The 20,305-nt window shown below is 42.2% G+C and overlaps 1 protein-coding gene across 2 annotated transcripts in view; it reads right to left on the reverse strand.

The window, feature by feature from the left end:
- The window catches only part of ADAP1 (ArfGAP with dual PH domains 1), a 327,348-nt gene that overhangs the window by 80,078 nt on the left and 226,965 nt on the right, over nt 1-20,305 (reverse strand). For both annotated transcript variants that reach the window (XM_073543118.1, XM_073543119.1), the window contains exon 2: nt 7,318-7,448. In XM_073543118.1, coding sequence (XP_073399219.1) covers nt 7,318-7,448 — 131 coding nt within the window. The remainder of the gene's footprint in view (nt 1-7,317; nt 7,449-20,305) is intronic.

Genomic DNA, 20,305 nt, shown 5'->3' on the forward strand with positions numbered 1-20,305 from the left:
GGACCATGTCGGATTCGATCACTGTTCTCCAGACGTTCATGGCCATTATGCACTCTGGACCATGTCGGATTCGATCACTGCTCTTCAGATGTTCCTGGTTAGTCTGCGATCTTCACTATGTCAGATTTGATCACTGTTCTCCAGCCGTCCCTGGTCACTCTGCCATCTGGACCATGTGAGATTCGATCACTGTTCTCCAGACGTTCATGGCCATTATGCACTCTGGACCATGTCGGATTCGATCACTGTTCTCCAGACGTTCATGGCCATTATGCACTCTGGACCATGTCGGATTCGATCACTGTTCTCCAGACGTTCATGGCCATTATGCACTCTGGACCATGTCGGATTCGATCACTGTTCTCCAGACGTTCATGGCCATTATGCACTCTGGACCATGTCGGATTCGATCACTGCTCTTCAGATATTCCGGGTCACTCTGCGCCCTGGACTACGTCAGATATGATGAACTACGTTGGACTTGTGTGGAAACTTTTTTCTAATAAAGTGATGAACCAGGGAAAGTGTTGGGGAGTGTTTATTTGAATAAAGTTTTTTGTGTGTGTTTTTCTGATTTTCTTACTGGGTTAGTAATGGGGGTGCTGTCTAAAATGACGTAAAAAAGAACACTACAAAAATGCAGCAAATCCGGAATCCTTTTTAGACCTGCGTTTTTATAGCGTTTTTGACTGACCTCAATGAAGTCAATGGGTGAAAAATTGCCGAAAAAATTGACATGCTGCAGATTTGAATCTACAAGTCACAAATAAGTAATGTGTCCATGACACTTCAGGATTCTCATTCACTTTGCCGGCATCAGGTTTTGTGACAAATCCGAGACGCAAAAATGCAACGTGTGCACACAGCCTAAGAGCGTTTGTCCTTATCTGCAACAGCTTCTATGCTTCAGTATCAGAAAAATATTACTTGTTGTCGGTGTTCTTCATCTTGAAAAACAGGTTTTTGCCCCATTTCAGGCACAGCTTATGATGACACATAAAATCCTACTTAAAGAGATTTTTTGGGACTTTAATATTAATGACCTATTATTAGGCCCAACTTTATAGCCATTGTTGGAGCCTCTTCATGTTTTACCAGGAACAGTACAGCACATTTTGTAGGAGCTGTGCCCGGCAAGGGAGTTTTCTTCAGTTCATGCCCATCAAAGTGAATGATACAAAGCTGCAGTACCAGATATAACCACTACAAAATACATGGCGCTGTACCTGGTAAACAATGAAGTTTGCAGCTCTTGTCTGAATGCTACAGCCCCTGTAATCAGCTGATCGGTGGAGGTGTCAAGAGTTGGACCCCCATAGATTTGATATTGAAGACCTAACCTAATAGATTATCAACATTAAAGAACTGGAAAAAACCCTTTAAATAGAAGAAGCAGGTATTTCTTCACTACTAAACACTCATGACAGCTTCATAGAGGTTCTCTCAATTGCTGATCCCCATTGGACTGTATTCTAAAGTGTTTTGGGGTAATCGTAAAACTTATCACGTAATAGTGGAAGGGTCTTCCTTCAGGATCCACATTTATTAGCCAAAAGAGAAAAAAAAGCTACAAAGAATGCCTATCATGCTGGAGGACCCAACATATCTGTGTATTACACAGACAGATCATTGCTTCTGATAGGACATGTGTCATGCTTGCTTTCACCTGTGGGGGAGCTACAGGAGAATTATACATACGATCTTACATTCCTCAGAGGTAACTGATGAATTTTGAGGGCCGCAGCCATAAGAAATAAAGAGATCAACTTATTTTTGGGGTGGCATTATAACATAAAGAGATCACTATTAACTATTTTGTCTCTTTTACTGCCTAATGTGTATGGGGTACCAGTCAAAATGTTTGTCGGGAGCGACGTCGACCAGATGTGTCCCGATTGCATTATTCTCCTTGAAATATACGACGGCCGGGGGCTTAAGTTGGCGGCTTTCTCATAGAGAACACAGGAGCGCTCGGCCGAACGAGAACTCCTATGTATTGAAGAGAGGGCTGAGCTGGCTGTCAGTCAAAGGATCTTTTGACTGACAGCCATCTAATGTGTATGGCCGGTTCTTACGCAGCACACTTAGGAGCGGGCACTTCTCGTGAAGCTTAAATCACCTCAATGACATTGTGATAAAGACCCCGGTGGGGTCGAAACATCCTATGTAACTTTTTCGAAAACTTTCAACATGCCCGATCAGTCATTCTCTTTGGGATACGTATTCTCCTCTGGGCTATTATCTAATGAATACCTGGAATACGGAACTTGCATCTGATACTCTGCGGTGGGTAAAAGTAGTCATCCGACAAACTGCTGACACAGACAAGAAACATGAGACTAGAAGAACTCTGCACGCTCATAACTTTGCCTTTTATATGCAGAATACAATGGGCCATAATGAAACCACGCTGGATTTCAACACTGCTTCCCACGAAAACGCAATAAAGAGGAAGACGGAAGAGGAAATATAAGTCATTGTAAAATCTATCGCCATGGCTGGATAGCTACGCTTTAATGATTTGATGAACCATGTCGCCCACGTTAAGTGGATGCCACAGTGGCCTATGGGTGATCGATGTCCCTGTGTGGCATCCTTCACAGGCATCCACTATTATCGCATCCAATAAACGGATATGTCATGGAAAGCCATTGAAGGAAGCCTGTGATGGACACTATACAGTGGCAAAAAAACAACACCCAGATATATGGAATAGTGCAGTCTACATGAAGATATATATCATATACCACTTGGCCAGAGTCCTAAAGGACACTCTATTGGCCTCTGTCTGAATAAAGGAACCCTATATAAGGATATTTTCTGGAAAACAAAAAATAAACTAAAAGTGATGTGAATAGGGTCTTATATGTATATATAGCCTTAAACTTGCTGTAAAGTCTTGGCAATGAATTAATAGAAATTTCTGCTGGTAACGAGCACTGATAGACAATATAACAAGTGGAAAGGTCCTTTTATATGGCCCTATATATGAGGGCAATTAACGGAATTGATAGATCTGAATTCAGATTGCACAGTTTATATGGAAAGAAGTGCTGCCAACAAAGATTATTTTTAGGCTATGCATTTTGCTCATTTGTTGAATGATTACTTCCATGTGTTAGGAGCTCATCACGTAAGATGATTTTTCCAACCCATAGGTCACAGTGAGCAGCACAGACCAGAGGCAATAGTGCAGTGTGAAAGGTCTAGTCTGGCCAGACTACATGTGGGTCAGCAAGGACCGAGATAAGGGGTTTGTAGAATGGCAGATAGACAAGTGAAGTAGGAAGCAGGAGATAATGCAAAGCCAGCTGTACAGCTATGCAGGAGAACCTTTGATGTATAAGCAATCTGGTAACTTGCTTGCAGAGATGCAGTTATACGCAGAAATAGTAGATGTAGAGGACATCTGATAACTTGCTTGCAGAGATGCGACTAAACACAAGGATAGAAGATATATAGGCAATCAGATAACATGCAGTTGAGATGGGGTTACCCACAAGAACAGAAGAGCTGAGAGTATGAGCAGCAGAGGAACATCAGGGATTAATAATAATGAGGTATCTTGCTTACTGAGACAAAGGCGTGAGCTGCACCAGTAATTAACAGATATGGGTTCTTTATCAGATAACTTCTTGAAGCAGAGCGCAATAGCACCATGATTTACAAGAATGATCTAGGAAGTAGTTGCTGAATGCTTTATAATGGAATGAGTTTTCTAGAGAGATGATTAGACACATGGCATGAGCAAAGTGGATGATGAGACAAACTCCTGCAAAGCAAGTGGTAGCTGGGAATCATGCTTCCTCAATACTTAGGCACACATGAATGCCTGAGTTGGTCCTAAAAGGCCTTAGGAGATGGGAGCAAAGCCCAGTGCTGGAGCCAGGACAGGTTAGTATTTCTATGTTTACAAGGGCCAATAATCAGAAAACAGTATCTTTAGAAATGAGCATTTTGCAATTATCAGCCTATGTATGCAGATTGTCACTCAATACTCTTTTGAACCATCATTAATGCCAACATTCATACCTATAGTTTGCCTATTCTCACTTATTTGAGTATATAGACAAGAAAATGTGATCCCGAGCCTAAAGAACTGAGGTGTCCACTGACTCAATGGAACCTATATGGTCGGGCTGGTAACTCAAAACATCATTCAACATTACTATATGATGCCACATATCTATCTATAAAAAAGTAGCCCGATAATACATTTCTAAGCTCACCCCAGAGCTACAGATCTGCAAACACTTGACATCAATACGGGAAAAGTCTCTTGTGACTACGTCTTAAGAATGATCAAATAGCTGAAGGAAGACTTTTCTTCCTCGCGCACGGCACAAGCCAGACAGAGGTGTCTGATCAGTCATGTAACCATTTCTTGAGAAACGCATCAAAAAGTCATCGCCTGTCGAGATTTCACAGAGGCTTTTAGACATTGTAGATGTTATCATTAAGCAGCACAGTGTGAAAACACATCAGGCAAAGGAGCGGACCGGATAAATCGTACGCACCAGAAAGATCTGCCTGAGCCGCTCAGTCTGGCTATAGAAGCAGAGATAATTCTGGTAACGAGGATTAGTGATGATCATCAGGTTGGATATAGTGTAAGGCTGGATAAAAGTCGGCCAAAAGTGCAAATGTGGTGAAAAGCACGATTAGGCATTTAGGAATCAGTGCATTTGCAGACCTCAGATCTAGTGATGGGCGAACCCCTGGATGTTCGGGTCCGGACGAATATTAAAAAAATGTTTGGCTCGATAACCAAAACAGGACCCGGACCCAAACACGGAACCCATTCAGAGGATTTGGTGGCCTGAACATCCGTTATTTGCCACGCTGTCAGTTTTGCCATGCTGGTTATCAAAGCTCCACAAAATTTTGTTGTTTATTTTTAGCATATACGCTAGCTGATGAATACTCCCATTAGCAGCGACTACTCTCGCTGTTATTAGCAGCAGCAGGCGTAGGCTGATCGGAGTAGTACTCACATCATCCGACCCGACGCCTCTGTCACTGGAGGTACACTTTTTACCGCCGATCACAACTGCTGTCGCTCTGCCTTTCGGTAATAATCTTACTGCTGATGAGAGCCGTCAGTGTTTCTCGCACTGACATGCAGCTTCCTGGAGAAATCCGTGTTGTAGATCTGTGCTCAAACTGTAGGCGTTGAGTACGGACCCCGAACTTTACTGTTCGGTTTCGCCCATCACTACTTGGCTCATCTTAGCTTCTTCCCGCGGATGCCATCCTCCACTACTTGATTGACAGTGGAGACAAAGGCTATGCTGCAAGAAATCACCTCTGTTCTCCACCTTCAACAAGCACGAGAAGGTGGCGTCAGGTGTAGCAAACAGGAGTCGAGGACGGCAAGTGCAATGATATGCCCACCAGTGCACTTGCAAACTTAATTTGCATATGAATAATATGGAGAAAAATGCAAAATGCAGCACCAGATAGCTGCAAAATAGGTATTCATAGAAAAATACTATACTGCCCGATCCGACACTACCCTTATACCCTAGGGCAAATGTTACTGACAGATTGCCCTTAAAGGGAATCTATCACCAGTTTTTTTGTACCCTATGTGAGAGCAACATGATGTAGGAAAAAGAGACCCTGATTACAGCGATGTGTCACTTACTGGGCTGCTTGCTGCAGTTTTGATAAAATCACCGGTTTCTCTGCTGCAGATCTAGTAGTTCTCTGAATGTTGAGCCCACTATAACCCCGCCCACACCGATTTGCAGCTTTCTGTATACACTGTGCATAGGCAGAAATCTGCTAATCAGTGGTGGGGGCTGAGTTATACAGAGCTTATGAATATGGAGGACTACATGGCAGCAGGTTTACTAGTCCTCTAGTGATAATCTCCTGCTGATAAAACTGTGAATTTATCATAACTACAGCAAGCAACCCAGATGTCTCTACATCATGCAGCTAGTCCATCCCCCTCCTGCATTGACTGAATCACTAGTCACCCCCAGCAGAATCCGGCACATGCCTAGGGTGCAGATGACGCCACAGTTGGCACACGTCACTTCACTGTGTATGTCAACAAAGCAAGGCGGGGGACCAGTTGACGTAAGGCTTTGGCTACTCAATGATGGGTCTTGTGCGACAATAATTCTAAGACAAGTCGCAAGACCGAAAATATTTGTGCTACTTGTCTGAAATTTTAGGGAAACATCGGGCGGTCACCCTTCGGTAACAACAGCGCTCGGTTAGTCCAAGCGGTGAGTTCTCGTGTGAGAGCGGTTGCAGAAGGTTGTTGGATCCCGCTCTGCATAACAAGATTGTAACCCAATCCCAGAAGATCGGGCAAGACGTTTGATAGAAGTTGGGACCTTTTAGGGGACATTAGAGACCCTTCTAAGAGGTTTTGTTACTAGATGTTATTTTTTTTTTTTTAAAAATCACTGATCTATCCAATCTTTTATTAAGGCTAAGTTCACACTAGGCATATTTGCAGCGTCTTTTTTTATGTGTATTTTATGCAAATTTTCAGATGCGTTTTACAGTACCAGTAAAATCTAGGAGGTTTTAGAAATCTCACGCACACACAAATGGTCTATTTGTCATCAGGATTTTGTGCTTTTTTCATGATTTTTTGCACTGGAGCATGTCACTTCTTTTAGCACTTTTCACCCACTGAAATGAATGAGTGGTGAAAAAACGCTGAAAAAACGAAGGCATCAGTGCCAAAACCTGATTCTGTAGAATAGGACTTTTTTTTTCCAATGCTAAACTTTATCACCGTGCACAAAAGACAAGTCTAGCATGCCAAAATAGCAGCAAAAAAAGCAAGAAAAAACGAAAAAAAAAACGCTTTTTTCTGCAGCCTCTTTCCTGCCATGAGATCAGGTTTTGCTGCAGAAAACAAAATGCTGAAGAAACACCTAGTGTGAACTTACCCTAAATATAACCAGCAACCCCAGATTGCTGATGGATATTCTTTAAATACAGAGTTCAAAGATTTTTTTTCTGTGTTATACCAAATCTAACACAATATATATATGTAAAGAAAGAAATGGTGGATATTCCGAGCTGATGATGGGTGGAAAGACAAGTGCAGGTACACAAAATCGGTTTTCTCCCCAGCCCTTTAAAACCGATCACAAGACTGAAGATCACCAGTGTGAACCTATTCAGTGAAAGACTTGGGAGTCTAAAACCTACTGAAAGGTTCCCAGAATCTATATATGTCCGCTTATACACTATATACATTTGGAACAGCAAAATCTATAAATTAATTTACAAGCAATAAACATATATATTCATGTCTACAAATAAAAAAAATAAAAGTTTTCCTACTTCAATCTGTACATCGTCCCATGGGTCCAAGCGGACGGATTTCACTCGGCTGATCTGTGGGATATTGCGGTGAATCCCGGAGCAATTCAGGCAAATGAATACTCCAATAGTGTATGAAGCCCAGTCTGGATCTGTAAAGGTGACAACAGATACTTCACATTAATTTACAGAAGGTATAGTAACATTTACCGAGTGCTGAACAAATATAATTATGGCATTTTTTTATGGGAAACAATTAAATAATATTTTGAAAATTTAAAAGGCTTTAAAACACACGTCAAACTCTGGACTGTGGGCCAAATCTGGCCCGCGACGCAGGCATTATACTGTATGGAGAACTATATAGGCCCCATTATATTATATGGAGGACTATTATACTGTATGGACGACTATGTGGGGCCCATTATTCTGTGTGAAGGACTATATGTAGTCCATTATACCGTATGGAGGACTAAGTTAGGCCCATTACTCTGTATGGAGGACTATGTGGGGTCCAGTATTCTGTATGGAGGTCTATGTGGGGCCCATTACTCTGTATGAAGGACTACTATACTGTATGGAGGACTATGTGTGGCCCATTATTCTGTATGGAGGTCTATGTGGGGCCCATTACTCTGTATGAAGGACTACTATACTGTATGGACGACTATGTGGGGCCCATTATTCTGTGTGAAGGACTATATGTAGTCCATTATACCGTATGGAGGACTAAGTTAGGCCCATTACTCTGTATGGAGGACTATGTGCGGCCCATTATTCTGTATGGAGGTCTATGTGGGGCCCATTACTCTGTATGAAGGACTACTATACTGTATGGAGGACTATGTGGGGCTCATTATTCTGTATGAAGGTCTATGTGGGGTCCATTAAACTGTATGGAAGATTATTTTGGTCCCATTATACTGTATGGAGCACTATGTGAGGCCTATTGTACTGTATGGAGGACTATGTGGGGCCCATTGTACTATGTGGAGGATTAAGTGAGGCCCATTATTCTGTATGGAGGACTATGTGGGCCCCATTATACTATATGGAGGACTATTATACTGTATGGAGGACTATGTGGGGCCCATTATTCTGTGTGAAGGACTATATGTAGTCCATTATACCATATGGAGGACTAAGTTAGGTCCATTACTCTGTATGGAGGACTATGTGGGGTCCATTATACTGTGTGAAGGACTATGTGGGGCCCATTACTGTGTACGAAGGACTATTATACTGTATGAAGGACTATATGAGGCACATTCTGTATGGAGGTCTATGTGGGGCCCGTTACACTGTATGAAGAACTATGTGGGGCCCATTACTCTGTATGAAGGACCATTATACTGTATAGAGAACTATGTTGGCATTATTCTACTATATGGAGGACTATTATACTGTATGGAGGACAATGTGGGGCCCATTATTCTGTGTGAAGGGCTATATGTAGTCCATTATACCGTATGGAGGACTAAGGAGGACTAAGTGAGGCACATTCTGTATGGAGGTCTATGTGGGGCGCATTATACTGTATGGAAGACTATGTGGGGCCCATTATACTGTATGGAAGACTATAAGGGGCCCAATATACTATATTGAGGACTATGTGGGGCCCATTATACTGCGTGGAAGGCTGTTAATACATATGTGAATAATTTGTCTGCAGACTAGGGAATAATCTTGTGTGAACATGTGATCCCTTAAAAAATGTATTTATTAATTATTTTGAAAAAATAGTACATATCAAGGTTAATACATTAATATTTATCAAGGTTGGCCAGTGACTTTATCTACATTTTTTATTTTGGCCCTCTCTGTTTGAGCTTGGCATCCCTGCTTTAAAATATCTGCCACTATAATGTGGAGAAGCGCGTTTAAGGATCCCTTTAAGCAATGCCTATTTAGTAATTTTGCTTCACGTTAAATGCTGCTTATACATGCGGTAGTAGGTAACAGCTCTACCACCAACTAAAAAAAGACTATCATCTGCCATTTTCTTGAGCATATGGACTCTAAATCTGCCCACTCAAGAAAAATAAAATGAAGATGAAAACTTTGAAAAAAGACGAGCCGTGGAATTTAGATAATGTCTTCAGATGGTGCAGATACACAGGACACATGGCGGTATAAACTCAAGTTTCACTGTCTTATTGCACAGAGATTCTGATTGATATGACTGACAAGTTATGTGACATACAATTGGCCCAGTGAGAAATGGGCCATATCTCCAAAAAGTCAGCAGCAAAGGAATAATTTATGTCAGAATTAAAAATCCCTAACCAAAAAATCTGATTAACAATGCCTGACTAAATACCGTAGTTGGATTAATCATGTCTGTATAAGTAATCTGATTACTAATGTCTGACTAATAATCTGATTACTAATGTGTGACTAATAATCTCTGATTAAGTATCCGATGACTAATTCCTCATTGAATAATCTGATTACTAATGCCTGACAAAAAAAATAATTAGCAATAACATGACTTGAAACTTGCCAAGCAGTGCTTTCAGCTTCGAGCATCGTCAATCCGTCAATCCAATTTGTAGATTATCTGAGACAGACTGGTTGTTAGGAACACATTCCAACACATTAGAACTAAAGATTTTATAATGGAAGCTCCTTGATGTCAAGTTTCTAAAGACCCTCATACATAACAGATAAAAGTCAGCCCCACTCCCTTATTTCAGTGGGATTGACTGACCATTGAGAATGTGTATGGAGGATGCTGGACTCTTCCCCCACAGATGATGTCTGGAGAGATAAGGATCGGACAGTTTGAGTTTAATCGCACAATCCTGTTACTCGCTTGTCCCAACTCCTGGACTGGGCTGTGCTTCCTCCTTCCCATACGGCTATCTCTCTCTGTGGTTAGTGTGTATCATCAACCCGAGGACTTTTATGGCCAGCTCAGGTGGCTGTGTGCTGCATGAGTATTCAGGTATCAAGTACATGCTGCTTTCAGGTGCCTGATTGTTTGCTCAGCCATGCTGCCCCGGAGATCTATCTGCACATCCAGCTCTCCTGCAACAAGGAGCTTGATTGTCTTCTCAACTCTGCTGTTCCAGAGATCTGTATAGACATCTAGTTTTACTACAACCAGGCGCCTGACTACCAACTTAGTTCTGCTGCTCCTGAATGCTCTACAAACACCCAGCCACTACTATTTGTGTCTGCTAATCCAAGGTGTTGTCCACAAAACTCTTTCAATAAAAGTATTTGCCAGCCTACTAGTCTCTGCTAATCCAAGCTGCTGTCCACACACTCAACTCTGCTCTCTCAAGGTACTTACCAGCCTGCTTATCTTGGTTCAACCAAGGTGTTGTACTCACAAAGAGCTTAGCTACAACAAAGTGCCTGCCTACCCATCCCTACTGATCAAAGGATTTATCGGCACACTCGCTCGGTTGATTCCAGCGCTTCCAGCTCCACTGATCCACATGCCATTCTGCAAATCTAGCTCTACTGGTCTTAGGGTACTGTCACACTTAGCGATGCACCAGCGATCCCGACCAGTGATATGACGCGGTCAGGATCGCTGGTGCATCGCTAAGTGGTCGCTAGTGAGCTGCCACACAGGCAGATCTCACCAGCGACATCGCAGGGGACGGGGGTCGCAACTTACCTGTCAGATGAGGCGATCCTGACGTCCTCCCGTCCTCGTCCACACGTCGCTCGTCTCCACAGCAGGAAGCTGACGACAAGAAACGGTCCAGGACGTTCTCGGGCGATCAGCGATAACCAGCGGGGGAGCGGTTGGAGGTAAGTATCAGACATAGCGATATCGCTAGCAATATCGCTATAACGTCACAAAAACCAGTGACGTTATAGCGATATTGCTAGCAATATCGCTTAGTGTGACAGGCCCTTTAGTTGCTCTATATGTTGCTATTATGCTCTGCTGCATCACCTCCTTTAGGCTATGTTCACACGTTGCGTTTTTTGCTGCAAATTTTAAGCTGCGTTTTACAGTACCAGCAAAGCCTATGAGATTTCAGAAATCTCATGCACACAGATTGGTTTTATTTTTCTGACTGATTTGGAAAACTGCTGCATCTTTTAAAACTACAGTATGTCATTTCTTTTAGAATTTTTTTCACCCATAGGAAACAATGGGTAAGTGCAAAAACACAGTTATCGGGCTTTGTTGCGTTTTTAGTTTAAAAAAAAAAAAAAAAAAAAGCAGGTACAGCAGAATGTGAAACCCAATTATGTGATTGTGCCACGTTTAAACCATAATGTCTCAGTGTTTATGGCATTTGGGATTGGTACAGTTTAATTAAATTAGTGATGTGTAATAAGGTAAACATTGGCCGACCAAGGTGTAGATTGAACAATGCCCATGGCCAACCAAAGTGTGAAAGTAAACAGTGTCTTACAAACTCAATACTCTGTCCATGTCTTAGGGTCCCGTTACATTTAGCGATGCACAAGGGATCCCGACAACGACACGACCCGGTCAGGATCGCTGGTGCATCGCTAAATGGTCGCTAGTGAGCTGCCGCACAGGCAGCTCTCACAGCGATGCAGCAGCGATACAGTGTTCTGTCGGGGGTCGCTGTTACCTGTCACACCACAGCGATTCTGACGACTTCTGCCTGCGGCCATGAGTTCTGCAACGTCGCTAGTCGGCGCCAAACACAGCGATGCATGCCTGCCAGCGGGACGCCAAGGATCAGAAAATGGCCTGGGACATTCGAGCATGATCAGCGATATCCAGCGAGGGAGGGGTGTTCGCTGCTATGTGTCACACAAAGCGCGATCGCTGGCGATGTCGTTGTTGCGTCACAAAATCGGTGACGCGCCAGCGATATCGCTATGTGAGAAAGGCCCTTAAGATACAGTATTACTAACCAATTCACCCCCCTGCTGTTGCATTTGTAACTGTGCATTTTTTCATGAACTCATGTGAGCTTTTTTGCCAGGAATAGTCACTATTTTTTAAAGACATTTTTCCACTAAATAACTTGATCAAATTGTCCTTTTTCCAAAAATGGTTTCACATATGACTTGTGTGGTTGATCTGTGTTCATGCTTCTGTGGTGGAAGCAAAGCTAAATTTTAGAATTCTGAAAAACGCAGCAAAAACGCAACACAAAACGCAGCAAAACGTGCTTTTTGTAAGCAGCTTCCTTATTGCCAAGAGAGCAGGTTATGCTTACAGGAAAAACAAAAATGCAGCAAAAATGCAACGTGTGAATATAGCCTTAATCTGTGCTGCTCATCCTGACCTAGGGATTAATGAATCTACTTCACCAGGTGATTCCAAAGACATCCGTTTCTACAGGCAGAAAATTCGCTTTATTATAGCAATTGTAAATGTAAAAAGTCAAAAGTCCAGCCACACAGGATAAAATCATAACATTGCGAAAAGAAGGCGCGACAGACTGACGCATTCTAATCAGTAAAACTGCTCTTAGTCATGGTATTATTATGTATGATGAGCAGATGATGTGTGAACATATACACATACTGTATATGTGCTGGTATAGGAAATATGACTATGCAAATAAAGTCTGTGGAGCCTCATTTAAGAGTCTCAAACACGGGACTAGCCAGATCTTCCTCCAGGGAAGGACCCAGCCAAGGGGTGGCTCCTTTCGGAAACCACCATTACCACCATATTAAGTGGCCCTTTAAGTCAATATCCAGCTCTTTACGAGTTTACAGATATGACAAGGGAAATACCAAGGCCAGGTATCCATCCACAGACAGCTGTTTCGGGGTGTTGCCCCTCATCAGTGTGGAGTAGGATTCTGGCTAGGTGGGAGCAATGCCTAGTAGACCAACATCACGAAACAATCACTGACCTGAGGTCAGTGATTGTTTCGTGATGTTAGTATAGGAAAAATGGCATTACTTGTTGTCCAGGTATAGGTAATAAAGGAGATCTGGGTGGAGAAGTCAACTTACCATCTGAGCCAAGAAGAACAGGTCTAAATATCTAAGGCGGTATAGATCAGGGGTTCTTCCTACATTAGTTTAGCATTCCGTAACATGACATATACCAATGCCATGGATGGCAACCATGAATAATAATATCATGAATATCAATACCATGGATGGCAAGAAGAGCAAACAAACCAATTTTGGAACAAATCAAGTCAGACTTGTCTTTCGAAGAAAAGATCACCAAGCAACGAATTTCCAACTTTGGACACATCGTATGAAGCGAGCGATCACTGGAGAAGAGCATTGTGGTCGGAAGAATAGAGAGAACAATGCTAAGTAGAAGACCAGTAACCCGATGGCTTGATACTATCAAAATAATGGTGGAGAAGGCCCTGGTGGACCTATCTTGGCTTGCACAAGATCAATTTTCCTACAGAACGTTGACCCATCAAGTCACCATGGTTTGATATCGTCACAAAAACCCCCAAAACACGATGTTATGAAAAAGCATAATATAGAGCGGACAAACCACTTTCATAGTATAATCACGCATAGCTGATTGGTTGTAGAAATTTCCATCCTATTCATCTCAATAGGGCTCGCAAATATTAATTTGCTTGCCGCTTGACGATCCCCTAACCGGATGAAAGGAACTGATGCTAATGAATTTAAAAAAGGGGCGTAAATAGTAACTCAATAATGCTGCGGATTGCATGGAGCCCCCACAATCAACTGACCATCTCCCCATACGGCTACTGCATGGGGCATGGCTTTGCTGATAGACAGCCTTATGTGATGAGCACTATGTCAAGATGTTTGATCCCTGCCTCTAATTCCGATTTAAGATGCGTCACACTTAATTATAGTGCATGTAACCTATCCCTGAGCAGTCGCGACCGTCCACAGCTGATCAAAGTTAATGAAAGCAATGTGGCCGGCTATGTATGATAGTGGAGTAACTGGCAGCCCAGAAATATCAGATAATGAGGTTCCCAAGAACTAGGATACGGGTCAGACAGCACTGGGCAATGCTTTGGAAGCTGCTATCTCTGAAACTGATGGCAACAGGGCGGCCGACGTGCTGTAAAAAATGCGCTGATGTGTGTTTTTATTACATCCCTTACTGCTTTCTCACCAAAAAAAGCTACAAAAAAATCTATAAAAAAAACTGCTAATTTTTAATAAAATGGAACGCGAGTGCTGCCCACCGAACCATGGTCACACCGTGGGTGAATGTAGTATTATACAGCAGCAACTATGTGTGCAGCTACCTTTATACACTGCAGCAAAATCAGACAATAAATAGATTTAAAGAGGACCTGTCACTAGTTCAAAAGAGGCTAATTTTTGCTCTCATTTTATTCTCTTTTTTTTTTTTTTAAATCCGCCATACCGTTCCAGAGATATAGGTCTTTTTATTGAATGCGTCAGTGAACTTGTCTGACAGCAGGGTCTGGGTTCCTTACCTCTCCTCTGAATGATCATTTAAAGGGAATCTATCAGCAGGTTTTTGCTATGTAATCTGAGGACAGCATGAGTTAGGGGTTAAAACTTAGAATTCAACAATGTGTCACATGTCTTTGGTGTTTATTTAGACTGAAAGATTAATAAATGGTGGTTATCACTGCTGTGACTAGCTGGCACGTGCTTCCAAGTCTGGCTCCACCCCCTCCTGTGATAGGCAGCTCATTGTCTACAGATCATGTACATACAGAGCCTGGTGTGGGCGAGGTTAGCTTTCTCAGCTCTGCTGTAATAATATATCTAAAAACTCTGATTGTATCAGAACTGATGTACTAAGTAAACCCAGTGAGACATCTGTTATGAATGAGTCACCGAAGGAGAGGAAAAAACAAAAATACAAGCTAAGTCCAGAAAACCGGAGAGGTTGGTAGCTATCGGATTGCAGACCCCTGATCCTATCCACAACAACTAACAGTAGCCGTGGGGGGTTCCTACGATGCCCTAGACCCCTCGATCACAGCCGGAGAACTAAATAGGTCTACAGAAAGAAAGGGGAAATCTAAACTGCCCCAGAGCAGACCCCAAAGCAATAGGCAGCCCCCAACATATAATGATGGTGAAGCAAGATGAAAACACTAACACAGATAGAAAGATAGGTTGAGCAAACGATGGGGCCCAAGCTAACTAAAAAGGACAGGATAGAAAAGTTGCTGTCTGCAATCCGTAAAAAACCCTACCAAAAAAATGTCCCAACCGTCTGATAGGAAAAACAGGCCCTGAAGTCGCTAGGACTTCAAAAAGACTATATCAGCACTCAAGTAAATTCTGAAGACAGAGCAAAGAGACAAACTGAACAGAGACAAAAATGGAACTCAGCACACCCCCGACCGGGGATGGCTGAACTCCAGAAAACAAGGTAAACAAAACCAAACTAATAAGTTCAAAAGCAGAGCAAAAACTTATCTTTGGGAAGCAGGAATCAGACTGGTCTCCAAGAATCCAGCAGAGAAATCACCAGCGACTCAGAAGGGCGTCAGCTGCCTTATATCCAGTCAGAATTTCCTGTTACCCAGTTATCATCTACCAGATCAGGTGTTTGGTAATCAGCCTCACTACCTTCCTTCACCAGAAGTGGGAGTTCATCAGACATCGACAGCGAAGGGGAAAATGAACTCACAACAGACATCCTTGGATTCAGGGTCTCTTTGCCGACATCAGGCTGCTCTCAGATAAAGTAGCTAAAACCTGCTGACAGATTCCCTTTAAGCTTATTGCTGAACAAATCAAAACCAAATAGACTAAAATGGTAACACAACCCTACAGCAAAAAAAATGCTTTACAAAACAAAATTATAGACAATTAAGTAAGCCCTCCAATGGTATTTGTATCTTTTACATATTGACTAAGCGAATTCTCCACCATCAACAGGACAAATGACAACTTACTGATCACTGGAGGTCTAACCGGTGGGACCCCCACCGATCACGAGAAAGGAGCACTAACATGCATGGTTAGAATTTGGTGGGGGGTTGTGTATGCGCACCACCCACTCCTTATATTGTCTATGTGTCTAATAGAGATAGTCCAGTACTATCCCAAGCAGTCCGAAAGGCAATCATTGGAGCTATGGCAGGCACATTCTCCATTCCAATGGGACATTTTACAGCGCGAGTCCCATTGCAGTCTAATGATCAGCAAGTTGTTAATCATTCTGTGACAACTTTCTTAGTTGGGAAAAAGACAGATGTGCTGGGGGTGGAAGAATATCGAGGAGAGGGAAACTTACAAACCACCATTTGGTAAACTTGGGTTTACTACTCCGCTTACGTATAAGCCAGCTCCGCACTTCATAATGTTTGCAGCGTTTTCCATGGTGTCTCTTAGGAGCCGTCTTATTACACGATATAATTAAACCGGAATTCATTCTGATAAATGTGTGACTTTATGACTGAACCTCTTAAGTAGGACGTAACAGATTCTTGTACAGATTCGCGGCTAATTTAACGCCGTACCCTGCAGCAGATGGATGGATTGTTTGATGTTCAAGAGAAGAAAAAAAGAAACTCTTTAAAAGAAGCAAATGAGCTCTTAGCTTGTCTTTACCTATTAAAATCCGGAAAATGTCAATTCATCCCTGAGAGGAAAGTGCATAGAATAAATCTGATAAATCGCTGGCTTCAGAATTTCCTTCCTTTGAAGTACATATGACATACTTAGGATCAAGGCTGGAAAAACAATGAAAGGTGCAGAGACGCCGATCATAACTCCGTTCACTCAGAAATTAGGATTTGTAGGGAAATATGAAGATTTTATGTGACATATTAATGTATATGCCATTTGCTTTATTTTACTTGAAGAATTATCCATAGTGACATGTTGCACACATATATGAATGAGATTGAAATATTAGCTCTCATTAAAGGGGTTTTCCCAAGATTCATTGGACCCCCATCAAACAGCAAAAAGAAGGGGTCACAGATAGAGCCACTTGCATTTTCCATCAGAAATGCATCTGTCTCTATTACTGCCTCCCAGCTGAATTATCTTATCCAATTAATTCAGCTGACCAGTGGGGATCCCAAGGATTGGATTTCAATTTCACATTCAAACTGTATGTTATATACAATCTGTCAGCATTTTTTTTACTATGTAACCTGACAGCAACATGATGTAGGGGCAAAGACCCTGATTCCAGCGATGTATCACTTATTTTCCTGGGTGCAGCAGTTGTGACACAATCACAGTTTTCTCTGCTGCAGATCTAGTAGAGCTTGGAATGTTGAGCTCTGTGTAACTCCGCCCACAACACTGATTGGCTGCTTTCAGTGTGCACTGTTTATGCCCCAGTAGACACAAGACAGCTAGTCCTCTAGTGATAATCTCCTGCTGATAAAACACTGATTTTATCGAAACAGCAAAATGACAAATGGCTGGAATCAGGGAGCCCCAACTCTCTGCCTTTTAGCTAATTGATGGTGTCACACATGGCACTCAAATAGGCACAGCTCCATGCTTTTATAATGGCTACGCCTGGTATTGTAGGCCCATTACATTCAAGAGAATGGCAGCGAGTGTGACAATACCAAAAAAATATCCACTATAAAAACTTTCCTGCATGTTGGCTCAGGGTCAGTAGTTAAAAAAAGTTGGCTTATAGTCAGGGAACCCTTCATGTATAAAGGGTTTGTCAAAAAAGTGGACAACCCAGAGCACTTTTGCTAGACTCGATATATTCCGACCACAAACAAGGGTTAAACGTTAGAAATGCCAAGAAATATATAGGCGACTGAAAACTCTCAGCATCATCTGCAAGATCACCGAGAAGATCGATGAGCTGGAATCTGCCATAATCAATGCGCAATGTCAAGATCATGACTCTATCAAGCGAGGAAGGATGATGGATCCTCGGAGATTAAGATTATAAAATACGGCGATTCTTCTCCAGCAAACGCGTAAAACTGTCTTGAAGATATAAATGTCAATAGTGTTGGAAAGATAAAAGTGATGCAGTGATATCTGGGGGCTTGAAGGAAATTTGCTCATATTATAGCGGCGTAGTCACCAGGAACTTCCCGCCCTTAATGTGTTTGGCATAAATGAGTCTTCCTAAAAAAACCATTTGACTGCAAGCGGTCAAACGGGATAAAATGAATGACAAGCTTAAAGTTATCATGTCCTCAACAATTAGTGTTGTCAAATTACATCCTGAGCAGTCCGATAAAGGGAGCCGTCCATTTACTGCACGTGTTAATGCTCCACAAAACAAAGAATTCCTGGGGAGAAAGTCTTCTGAAAAGGATCCAACCACCCAAGTAGGAGACGTTCTAGAGGAGGATTCCCACAATCTATGAGCCCGAGCAAAAAGCTGCTAGTTGTGTTGAGACCCAATAAATCTTTGGTAAGAGAACCCGTTTACTGCAAAAATTAGAAGATCCAAAAATAAAGTATATCTAATCATAACCAAAAAGGTTAAAAATACTATATAGTTATAGTGTTTGGTCACGACAGGAGGTCTCGTAGTCCCATAAAATATGGCTAAAGGTTTAGGACCTTGGTGATGTCGCATTACTGGCTCTGTATTTCCAAGTAGGCCTGATTTTCAAGGGACTGAGTGAAAAAACGGAGACAATTTGGAATTTTCAGAGGAAGGGTAGGACATGAAATGTCCTGTAAATGTAAGTACCGGTATGCTCTACTTGGTTCACAACTGACCCAAACTTATTGTCTCGTCAGTGACTCCATAGACTTTAGATCAAAGTTGTCCTAAATAGACGACGTCAACAAAATCGATTGTTCGTTGTATGGTTTTTAGGTGGCAAATGATCGACTTTTTGGCAGCGAAAGATCGAAGTAGTCCAAAAGACCGATCGGGGCATGTTTGATATTTTTGGACAACTACCATTCATGGTATAATGTCTATGTACTGACACCCCACTAATTATGGCCAATGATCTGTCTTCGTTCTTAATGGCCAGCTAAAATATAGCTAGCGATTCCATGGTTATGGGGATCTAATCAACCTTCTTGCCTGCTACTCGTGCTGGGTCCTCTGCACGTCGAGACATAAAATGTTTTCTACCAATTCTACAACTTGTCACCTATGGAATCGGTTTGAAAGTTTCCCTGTGTGGCTGATGGGCTGACATAATTCCTGTATAAGATACTTTGATTGGCAATCAAGAACACCCTCCTCTTCTCTTTTCCACATTAGGAGCCTCTATACCTACCAGTATTTTGTTTATTTCTAATTATTAAGTCTTAATAAGGCCAGGAGTAGATGGTGAAGTCGGTGGCAGCAAAGGTCGCACGCCCAAAGATTGCTCTGTGCAACTGCTATACTGTATCACAGCCATTACAGGTGAATGGGGCTTCATCGCGATCCCCACGCTACCACAGCAAACAAGTTGGAACCAGAAGGATTTTTTGCTACTTACTTGTCAAGGGTATACGCGCACATTTAGTATTTGCAGAAGAACTTTCTGCTTCAAAAACCAGAGAGTTGGCAGAAAAAATATGGGATTTATGGGGTAAGAGTGACATGCCAGGTCTGGCATGCCAGTATCTTAAACGCCTTGAATGCTCCTCTGAGAAATTAAATATGCAAATTGCTTCTTCAGAGAGGAAAAAGGACTAGAAATCTATAGAATCAACAGTTGGAAGCTGCGATCCTATAAGTCACTATCGACCCTATAACGAGCCCTGCAACATAACTTAGAATAAAAGCCTAATTAGAATCTCAGTTTGAAGATATGTGTTGCAGGGTAATGCCCCTCGTCAGTGCAAAATATGAGATCGGATTGGGCTGAGATGAGAGGCTAAAGGTCCCGTCACACTAAGCGATCTCGCTAGCGAGATCGCTGATTTTAATTATGCAAATTGTCTCTTCAGAGAGGGAGAGGACTAGAACTCTAGTGCCACCTATTGGAGGTAGCAATCCTAAAAGTCAATGTTGACCCTTTAACGTGCCTAGTTACATGACTTAGGATAAAAGCCAAGCCAGAATCTCCATTTGCAGACAGTGTTTCGGGGTATTTCCCCTCATCAGTGCAAAGTGGGAGATCTGGTTTGGCTGTGAGAGAGGAGTCTGACCGATATCCAAGAAGTATCATTTCTCCTTGCGGAGAATGACATGCTAAGCATGTCGAGG

The sequence above is a fragment of the Dendrobates tinctorius genome, unplaced genomic scaffold (genome assembly GCF_039654945.1).
Source record: "Dendrobates tinctorius isolate UK_male_01 unplaced genomic scaffold, ASM3965494v1 ptg000129l, whole genome shotgun sequence".
Taxonomy (NCBI): Eukaryota; Metazoa; Chordata; class Amphibia; order Anura; family Dendrobatidae; genus Dendrobates; species Dendrobates tinctorius.